Source organism: Mugil cephalus, chromosome 18 (assembly GCF_022458985.1).
Source record: "Mugil cephalus isolate CIBA_MC_2020 chromosome 18, CIBA_Mcephalus_1.1, whole genome shotgun sequence".
Classification (NCBI taxonomy): domain Eukaryota; kingdom Metazoa; phylum Chordata; class Actinopteri; order Mugiliformes; family Mugilidae; genus Mugil; species Mugil cephalus.
In genome coordinates, this window is record NC_061787.1 from 16623198 (window position 1) to 16634458 (window position 11261).

At 43.7% G+C, this 11261-nt stretch overlaps 1 protein-coding gene across 3 annotated transcripts in view; it reads right to left on the bottom strand.

The window, feature by feature from the left end:
• bmp6 (bone morphogenetic protein 6) overlaps window positions 1–11261 on the bottom strand; it is a 48729-nt gene that overhangs the window by 36633 nt on the left and 835 nt on the right. Inside the window, exon 2 of one of the 3 annotated variants that reach the window (XM_047568258.1) lies at window positions 10825–10934. In XM_047568258.1, coding sequence (XP_047424214.1) covers window positions 10825–10934 — 110 coding nt within the window. Of the gene's footprint in view, window positions 1–9508; window positions 10475–10824; window positions 10935–11261 lie in introns of those variants that run through there. The other 2 variants (XM_047568255.1, XM_047568257.1) reach the window with 2 other exon arrangements.

Genomic DNA, 11261 nt, shown 5'->3' on the forward strand with positions numbered 1-11261 from the left:
GTAGCATTTTGAAAAACCTGGAATGCTAAATGCTAATGTCAACACACTAACATGTTTACCATGTCTGCCATTTGTGAGTATGCTAACATTTGCTCGTACTTAACACAATGTTTAGCTCAAGATGATGGAATGTCTTAAGTTTTTTTTTTTCTTGAAGTATTTGTATTTGAGCAAAGAGACGGACGGTTAGACAACTTAATAGAACTCATCTGCACCAAACTGCAAATTAGTAAATGTCGCACTTGTCAAGAAATTTTATAAAAAATATAATGTGTTAAGTTCCTGATGTTGCAAATGTAGAAAAAGTACGGTCCATCCTACAAAAATCAAGTAGTTTTTCAGACTGACCAAAGTGGTACACCCTAACCCTAACCCTAACCCAGTAGCATATTTCAACTTTTCCTTCCAACTACACACATGTAAACACAAAGACATGTATACACACACACACGTGTTTATGCAAACACACACCATCCTTCCCCTGCTGCTCTTTCAAGGTCACCAAAGGCTTTAAATCACCCTCCCAGAGTTTCTTGCCCTTCGAGCGTTCTCTGGCCGTGCATTCTTTTCTTTCCTTTCTTCCCCTGCTCTTTTGCCTCTTTATTGATCGGAGATGAAGCCCCCGCAGGCTTCCCGGTTGCTTCACGGGAGAATGTGACAGCAGGAATGTTCAACAATTAAGGCATCGCTGTCGGCCCGTGGTCACCTCCATTACCAGAACGACGGCGTCATTATGATAATGGATGGAGTTTGCTGGGCACACAAGGACGCCCAGAGCTGGAGTTCAGCAGTTCACAGGTTCGCAACCTTTTTTTAACGCCGAAATTCCAAAGACATACCGACCGGTGTTTACAAAAAAGACGTTGAGTCCTGTACCGTGTGATGTAACACCAGATGTATCATCACAGAGATTTAAACAATGTCAGTAATGGAGTCACTGGTGGAGGGAAATGTGCTTGATTTGAATGGAGTACAGTAACTTCCTGAGTCACAATTTATAGTTTAATATTTTTTCCCGATGTGCGTGCGTAGCAACGCGGAAACAAACCAAGTAAATGATTTATAGAATGCAAACGCGGATACTCCTCCTAAACTCCTAAAATAACAATATGGAGTCAAGAGCGTGCAGGAGCAAATATATTAAACGCAGAAAAGCGTGGGGTCGGAAGGGGAAGTGTAAGAGTTCAGGTATAAGGTTTAAATCTTGTCTATTAGCGTCAGCAGCTCAAGTGTGTCCACACAGGAGGCATTCAGGTACAGTAGGGAGTTATAGGTCACCTGGGTTCTTGAAAGCATTCCGAGTCCAAAAATGACACTGATGGCAGATACACATGTATATAGTTAACGCACAGGAAATACATTTGAAGTCGTCTTTACAGGTGTTGTAGCACGAGTAAAATGGGAGCATATGTATTCCATCAGAAGAACGAAATTTGTTTTATAGTTTAGCGCAATTAATTAGGTAACCAATCTGACCACTTCTCATTGGTTTTGTGCCTGAAGTGCCTTTTGTCACGTAGCAAGATCCCATATTTAGATCTTATAGTCTCACCACATCAAAGCTCAAACACTGACAGTAAATGTTTTTAACTTTTAGCAGAACTGCCAAATTAGCCTTGTGGTTTTATTTATTTTCTTGTTTGTCTTTTTGCATCTTTAGCTCTCTTGTTTCCTTCCTCTGCGTTTCTCACACATATGCAACCTTCCCAGACACAAACGCAACCTCACACAAATCCAAACACTAATTCCTGGTTAATGATCTCCTCTGTGTGGCCTCCTCAAACCAGTTAAACACAAGACAAAGGCTGACAGTTTTAAAGCCCTTTTAATGGGAGAGGGCAACGCTGGCGTAAAAAAAAAAAAACAAAACAAAAAAAAAAAAACATACGTACACACCCGTTCCCTTTGCTTCGCCTCGTTTCGCCTCGCACTCTGGTGCACATCTACTGATACAAGGGATTACAACGAATGTGCAAAACTACAAAAGGGAAGAGTTCTCAAACGGTGTTCAAGTTTCAACACATTCAAGCCAAGTTTTACTGGGCTAACGTTCGGAATCAAGCAAATACTGCAAATATACACTGACCAGCCACAACATTAAGTCACTGACAGGTGAAGTGAATAACATTGACCATCTTGCCATAATTCTATGTTTTGCTGAGAAACTTTTGGACCTCACATGTCACGTATTAGGAAGGTGGTTATAATTAGACATCGACTGATATATATCAGCCGGTCGATATATGCGTTTTTTACTCGTATCGGTATCGGCCGATACATGGGTGTGTACGCCGATACATACAGTTTTTTTCGCCAGCAAGGTTTACAGACAAGCACATCCACAGGCAGCCCTCTACTGCTGGGGACGCTGTGGACCCATGCAGCCCATACATGGCCCCTCCCCCACTGGCAGAGTGGGTGCAGCTGGAAGCTTGAAAATGCTTGTATGTGAGCACCCTTAAAGATAGTTGAATAGTTGAAAAAAACATTTTTCTTTTGGTTATTTCTTTTTAACAGTTACCAAACAAAGATGTGTTAACTTTATCACTCAGCACCAACACATACCGTCATTAAACAGCCCTACGTTTTACTGTTAAGTAGGAGTTTGCTAGCTGATGCTTTCTCTGTCTGGCAAACATAGTACAGGTTGTCAATCAACCACTGTCCACAGTTTAGATTGGAGCTGTTGTGCTGTTGTTAAACTTTTGGTAGGAAGGTGTTGGGAGGTGTTGATGTTAAAGCCAAGGTATGAGACCAATTCTGCCTATAAGCTAAGCAAATTTGACTGAGAAGGAGCCTAGAATCGCCCCCGCTTGTGCTATACCTCCATTTACCTATTTTATATTTTACACATGCAAAGAGCTTTAAATATTCCTTCAGTTTAATAAATGTTCATAAATGAGACTTGTAACATTTGTTACCATTGCATCACTTTTATCATGTAAATGGAGAGAGTATCGGCTCAAAAAAATCAGCATCGGTATCAGCCCTAAAAAATCCATATCAGTCCATCTCTAGTTATAATGTTATGCGTGGTTGGCGTATGAGACGTGGCAAAACACATCAACGCAGACAGATTTCATCTGATCTCAGCAATGTGAGACCCAAGCGAAGCCTGGCCTCATCCTCATCTAGGCACAGCAGAGCGAGCAGCAAATTCCTCAACGCCTGCACCAAGAGGTGATAAATGGGAGCAGCGGGTGCTAATCAGATGTTCCGCCAGAGTTATCGCCTCGGTTCGATCGATCGTTACAAGCAGGGAGTGCGCTGCACTTCACCTCCTTATCTCGCCACACTCCTTCATCTCATGCCACAATCGCTCCCAAGTGGAATGTCCGACGAAGACATGAAAATTGATGGGAGAGAGAGAGAGAAGGAAAAGAGAGGCACGAAATGAGAGAAAACACGTAAAGATGTGTAATCTCTGTACTTAGCCCTAATCTCGGCTGCCATCTCGTCAAGTTGGAGAGTTATGGCGTGAGAGGGGAGCGATATCATCTGGGTGGGTGGGCGCGGGGGCTGAGGAGGGGCCGAGAGCTGAGGTATGATAGATATGACTTTAAGAGTAAAAGGAATGCTTTCTTAAAAATGGTTCTCCGCTGACCTTATGGTTGACCAACGGTGTGTGCGTGTGCGTGCGCATATTTAGCCATGACACAGATTATATAGAGCAGTAAAGCACATACATAAAGATGTAAAAGATGCTCTGTAACACCTTTTATGACACCTTTTATGTGCGTTGCTTGACCAGACTTGTCTCCCCCATCAACCCTGTTTGTTTCTAGAGGCGGCGACGGCGTCTTTTCCCGGAGAGCCTGACAACCAATACAATCCAAACACGAGCAAAAGGAAGCACTCTAAAACACTGAAATTTAATAAGCGGGATTATTTGTATGTCCTGGGCCATTCTTCAACATCATCGCAAGTTCAAGTGAATTTGTAGCGGCAGTGATATATCCGATACTATAAACAGATGAAAACAAACACAGAGGTCTGCACTTTGTTAATGTAATTTTTCTCGCCGTTGCACGAGAGTTTGAACTGCCAAGTTTATGTCTCGGGAAAGATCCTTTATTCCGCCGTGGCATATCTTGAATTCCTCGCTCGAAACTTCTGGCTAATACTGTTTATGGTGTTCTCAAAGCTGAGGTGAAGCGGCGGGTGGTCCTCTGTTCTGGTCTCTGAGGCTTTGCAGGAAGTGTTTCAAGGCGATTTAGTGAAAATTTTCCAAAGCTACTTTCTGCTTCAAACAATTGACTCTTTGATCGAAGCAAACTAATTATTTGATCATGCTGGGGGCTTTGGGACACGTTTTGCTGCAGAGGAAGTGGCTTACCTGGGCTTAGACACTGAGAAATGCAGCCAAGCATCATAAGACAAGGAAAACAGCCATTTAATAAGGCCACTTCATTTCGGAATAAGCACATGGCTGTCTGGACCCGGCTAATCTCCCCAAAAAGCCACTTCTTAAAGCTTTCTGCCGTGTTTGCCTTTAAAGCGTGGGAGGTAGGTGAGTAGAAAGCTTGGCTGTTGACTTAGGCGAGAGGGCCAGTGACAGCTCAGCTATAGCCATGCAATGGGGTGTGCAGAGACGGAAAAGAGGGAGGCAAACGAGAAAATGAGGGCAGTAGTGATGACAGACAAGTGCACAAAGGCATAGAACTATTTTATAATATTTGAGCTGCGGGGCAAAGACGTGCAATTTCACTTTCCAGACAATGGAAAGAAGCCAAGTGTAAACGCTACCAAGAGGCATTCAGGGTGCACTGAAGTCTGATTTCTTTCAAACCACCTCGGGCAATAGTTTGAAATGCATTCTGGCCAGATGTTTTAAAAGGTGTAAATGCATCTGTTTCATCGAGACGCATACCTAACGTGGACCCTTTTTTTGTGAGCGGCGGTTTGCGTAGCGAGGAGGCCACTGTAACAGCACATGTCCCCCGTGACACGTATTATCATATGAACCCTAAAACTACGCTGCCGGTTCTGCAGGTCGCATAACTTATTTATCCAACCCCTGTTCAGATATAAATGAAAGAACTTGCTATTCATTTTGACGCTATCTCACGTCTCCTTTCTCTGATGGCCGGCCTGCAACTTCAAGTGTGGCTGTTCTGAACAGCATACATTTAATTTCTAACGTTATCTGAAGTAGTTCAAATCAATTTATTCTTAATATTTTGTTGTGTGTTGGAAAGATTGATCGGGTAGGCTGGGAGATGTATTTTAACCAGATGGTGAGAAAGCATCCATGCATCCATCTTACTAGGATGCATACATAACCTCCACCGCTCGAAAGCAATAAATCTCATTTGTGACTGACCAGTGAATAAACACGCATGACAAAACATATGAGCCACTCGAGATAACACATGTCAATGGGGCCTTAGATACCATGGATAGGAGCTCTGGGTTAATCTCACCTGTGACTCCTGAAAGAGTATTTAAAACTGTAGGGAAAGTAAAATAAGACCCAAAAGCCCCTGGATGGATTTTCCTGGATTATTATTGGATCGTGCTCCTCGTACCTCCCAGCAGGCAAACAGAAGGATTGGAGAGCAAACAACCAACAGGAGCTCTGTCTGCCAAGCCAAGCTTACAGAGGCCTCCACATCTGTCTGTCCGGCTAGCGCTGGAGAGCTTTTGGTGAAGCAAGCTCATCAGAGTTAAATGCAGATGACACAGGAACAACATTTGGAGTTCCTGTTCTGCGACCCATGAAACCAGAAGCATTTCTGTGCATCTTTTGCTCACCATAACCACAAGGTAACAGCTCGACCGCAAGAGCCAAACCTGATAGGAATAGCAAATTTCCCCCTGTTGGTTATTATAGCACTCACTGCGGCTTTGGATATTTGTTGAGCAATATGTCACCGGTCATTAATTGAATGAACATTGACTACTTGTATTTGTTTTCCACTGGGATGCCACCTTACCAGCATTGGTCACTTACTCCACAATTTACAGTGTTACATTGTGAGAGAGAGAGAGAGAAGATTTATAGAAGGCGTGCTACCAGAGATGAGCGAATGAAAAGGGCAGGTGATTCTTTTTCCACTAAATATATCCAGACCACAGTCCTATTCAAATATGAAATATGAATAAGATTTACTTGTACTAATTTTAGAGGGACTTGAGAGGATATTCAATGTAAGATTTTCTGAGCATAAGCTACTGTTAATTAGCACATTTAAATGACAAGATAACCCGCTTTCATTTCCAGGGTGCCAAATATTGCTGCTTTCCGGCAGAGATATGCACAGGGTGCCCTTCAGGAGAGTCGTCCACACTCCTTTTCAGGCAACAAGAAATCCCAAAGACCCAAAACCCCAATATCTTTTTCTAAACTTAAGCACTTTTTTGGCTGAACCAAACAGGGTTATAAAGACGTCCAATGAAAGAACAAGACGTCCTCACACAGGACACAACCCCTAGTCTTTTGGGTGAAAATCTTGTGACTTAAGCATTCACCACTCCCAAAAGGTGTACACAGCTGGAAGAGACTAGCAGCGAGGCTGAATATGAATGAAATTATGGCAGTGGGCACAAACTTCCCACAACTCTGACTCCTGCCCCCAAATTCACAATGCTTATTGCGGGCTTGGAGCTCGAGTGAACCTAGCTGAGAGTGGTGATGGAAAGCAGGGCTAGCTCCGTACGTACAGCAATATTTTTACCTATGTTGTGCTTGTGTCACTGTGAAACATTTGAGGTGGGACCTAAGAAACCAGAGCCTGGAACATCAACTAGCGACTAACTGTCTGCTACAAAACGGCGGGAGTTAGTCGAGTCACTTTATATGTGGACAGAGTTTGGTCTTGCCGTGTAATATTGCCACAAGTGGGTTAGCCTAAAGTCAAGGACTCCCTCTACACCCCTCTTTGACAAAGTAAATGAGAACATGCTGGGCAAGCTCCCATTTAGGAAAAAAAATTCAAAGTCTGTTAAATCTGTTAAGATCTACATTAAACAAGTGTGAACAAGTCCGAACTCTCTACCTGAGGACCCTGTTCAGAGCTGTTCAGAGTGTCACACGGCATGAGTCATCCAGCGGCACCGTGTCACTTCACCAGACCTCAGTGGAAAGCAGGACATCCACAAGGCAAACAGTGATGAACGTGCTATTCTAGGAATGAAGATGAAAATGGAAGTGGAAAATGTGCTTCTGCTGCCCCATTTCGAAGTTTTCCATAACTTGCTCCTCTTTTTCTCTCTCTCTCTCTCTTTTTTTTTTCCTCAATGGGTCATTCTGAACAAGCGATGAAAGGAAAGGAGAACGGATGACTGAACAAGAGGTCTACATGAATCACGCAAAGGGGTGGGGGCCCGGTGGTGAAGAGGCATATGGTTTGCCGAGAGCTCATTTGAGACTGGATGTAACACAGAGGCTCTTAAATCTGTTTGTGCCCCAGGAGGATACCCTCAGAAAATGAGCTGTCTATCAGTGCTACCACCACAGCTGGCTGCGAAAGACATCAGTCTAAACGCAACTTTAAATCACTGTCGTTGTCTTATTTGCTAGGGTTCAGTTGAAAGTCATACATCTGTACACAGAAAGGATTTAGTAATAACATAAACAGGTGAATCCAGTTTCAAATCAAACTAAACTGGACCGCTGTCATCTCATTTGCTTTGATTAGACACGTTATCCTGTTCCAGTGTTTTTCATCTAGCAAAATTTGTCAAATAAGAAGCTCGGCTCGACCTGTATCTGTTAATCTTGTTCTGTATGTTTCAGTTTTAGACAGATTGTTTGGCTTTTTCGCCTTTCTTCCTTTCATTTATCTTGATTCTAATTTGTAGCTTCACTCTGGCCACACATGATATCCAGATTTTTGGGCTAGTTTTGAAACAAGTAGGACCACCCAGAAGTGTTTCAGGCCCCTCTCTGCCACGGATTTCTCAGTCGATGAACACAAATCTCTCCAATCGAGCGAAAGACGCATTAAAAACTAATCGGATGGCGATGACACACGGTAGTCGTGCAAGGCCTTATTCGCAAAGCAGATGGAAAGCTTTGGCCTGTCCAACATTAATTACAATCACATTCGGGGAGGAAGCTGTTCCTCCTCCAGGGCGGTTAGGACTCTGTGTACGGCTGGAGGAGATGGCAACCTAATCCCCCGGTCACCACAGAAATCTGAGGGAATCGTCAAAAGATGCACAGGACGTGATTAATCAAAGTGGAGAGCCAGATGTGCAACAACACAGGAGTATAAACCAAAACTTACACAGCAAAGGAGCACCAAAACCACAGACATACAAACACCATGCTGCCACCATCACACTCCCCCACAGAAGCCAACAGAGGGGTTTCGATATTTGAGACCAAAACGACGGTTTCCCTCTGTCTGAATATCTGGTTTTCATCACCATATGTTGCAACACCAATACTCAGAGGACCAATAAGCAGAGAAGTGTTTTCTGAATCCAGACCCAGCAACCTGATTCTCTTCTTTATTTGTGGTACTGAGTGACTTTCAAATGATTTATAAAGGTAAGGGTAAAGTATTTTAAAGACTTTTTTTTTGTTTCAAGAGATGCTAAAGACCACATTCCTCAGCAGTGAAACATTCCCACTGCTCTCATGATAGTGTCCTACGTTCCCAAGAAGAATGACAATCAATCTGGATTTAAGCCTCCTTGTCCACCAGCGCCTGATTCTGGCAGCGCCTCTGTTTATCTTCAGGCGCTCTGTTTAGAGTCTCCCAGTAAACACTGGAGCTGCTAATGGAAGGAAAAGGCTTTGAGCTTTTATGTTCCAAACTCGTTATGATTAAAGTGTCCCTCTTTATCATGACTGGAGCTAATTAAAGACAAATCTGCGTCGGATACACAAACAATGCGACGCAATTTACGCACAGAAACCGCAACTCGCTGCATTGGAGGTCAACGGCAGGAATAGCCATTTATATACAAATACCAGCGGTGGTGGTTGATGGTTTGCTGAGGACACTAGGTTTATTTTCCCGCAAAGGCATAAATCACGGAGTAGATTGCACAGCAAGACTGACCACAGAATTTCGGTCCTATAAATGAGCCGAGGAGGGCGAATCTACCCCGAGAAAGGACGCAACAATAAATCACTCTCAAACAATACAAACCTCATCAGTTTTTCCCCGAACCACATAGGAGATGAGTTATTTGGCCTCTGTGGGGTTCGTACACTGGGCTGGTTCAGGAACCAACACTGGATGTGCGTAATGGTGCCTACTGCCCCGTGTGCAGCGATGGAGTGGTAAGTAAGAGAGCGGGTCAACTACAGGTGTTTTTAGCTTAGGTCCCACGACAGAGGGATTTCTTTTGATAATATATAAAAAAATATAAAATTATGGTATTATTATCTGCATCCTTTTACCATGACCCCTGCCCCTCGAGATAATTTAATTCCACTTCATTCTCTCTTATGTCCACCTGTTCCTTTTGAAGATTTCTGCGTGATTAATTTCTAAAATCAACCGCACGATCCGAAATAAGTGCAAATCACTGAAAAATATTTTCCACTCACCTAAATTAACGAAGCTCATCACCATATCTGCATCGTTTAGAAAAGCGGTTTCTTGATATGTTGCCAGAGGAGGACTCTGGGTCGTACTCATGGACTCGTATCTGTTCAGAATGCCTTCCACTTGGCTTTTCTCTTCGCTGGATATAGTGTTGTACAAGTCCAACATGAAAAGTGGAGCCGAGTTGTACTTTCCGTGTGACAAATGCGGTCTGGGTCTGTGCGGCAGCCCCAGGATGGAAAGGATCTCCTTCTGCATCTCCCTCTTCTCGTGCGTTCGCAGCCGCCGGTGAATGAAGCCCGGGTGCACTTCGTTGTTTCCATCCAGTGAATAATTACTCCCCGCGACCGTGAACATGCAGTAACAAGCGCTCCACCACAATCCGACCAAGGCAAGCCAGCAGACGGTCATGGTGTTGTCCCGCTGTGCTCTCCGGAGTTCCAAGTGAGCCTGGCTTGGAGCTTCTGTCGCCTATCCCGGATACGAAATGCGCGTAATGGTAACCAAAGTCCGTCCGAGCGCGTTGCTATCTGTCGCAACCACGGATCAAACGCAAAAAAAGAGTCGCGTATCAAGCCATTTGAAATACCCTATAAAGAAAAATGCGCATGATAGTGTCGCCCCTGCTTTCATGACGGATTCCCGTAGCGCGCTGTGCTGCTTCAGGATAAAGTGCACCATGTGAAACTTTATTCTCAGCGCTCCGGTAAGTCGGTCAAAAGACACCGTTTGATGCCACATTCACCAACGAAAGAAAAACTCTTCTGACAGAACCCATGTTAAAGAAGCAGATATATTCACTCTCCGAGATGTGCGACTGTTTAAAGCTGCGCACTGACGAGAAAAAAAGCTCTTCAACAGCTGAACTAAGTCTCAGTGACGGTGCTCCTACAGGGTGTGTGTGTTGAGTCTAAAAGGAATCAGCAGGTTGCAGTCCATAATATGCGTGCGTCCGTGCGCAAATACGCGTGAACGTCTGTGTGTGCGCTTTCAGAAAACGCCCACTCCATGCGCACTTAGCCAGAGGTGGAGCTCTTCAGGCAGCAAGGGCAAGTCTAACATCATATTTCCATAGATTTCTTTCTGTTTGTATTCAACTTGTTTGCATTGTTTAAGATTTCTGTGACATTTCTTCATCTAAATAAAGTTCTTCATATCGATGTTCCACTACATGTTATCAGTACTATTGCTGGTGTGTAATTTCAGCTGCGTCCTTGAATCTAAAATCAAAGTTACACTATTTTTAACAAGGGTTTAGTAGTTGCGCCCACAACAGATTCGATGAACCTACTGATCCAATCTGAAAGTCAGCACTTACTTGAATATGTCAGCTCTGCTTTAATGAAGCATGGATCACATATCCACGACTTAGGGCGCACGTCTACTCCCTCGGAGCTGAACAAACTTTGTCCAGTTGAGGCACGACCCCTGACGATGGAGTGAGAAACAGCAAGTGAGAGAGCACGCCAGAGGAGAAGCCAGTCAAAGCTTAAACTTGCTACACACGACGGAGATCAACCTTCCTGTTATTGCCACTGGAAATAGAGAGAGAGGGGGAAAAAAAGCGCAATTGGGAATTAATCCGAGATGAACGAAGGGGAAATTTAGATCAGGCCGTAAGTATTTGGACAGTTACACATTTTTTTGTTGTCCTTCTGGTTTTGTCATTCAGCTAGAAATAAAACAACGACTGTTTATCTTTAGTTACAAGTCTACACCAATGAAAAGAACACTAGGGAGATACAGGCTTAATAA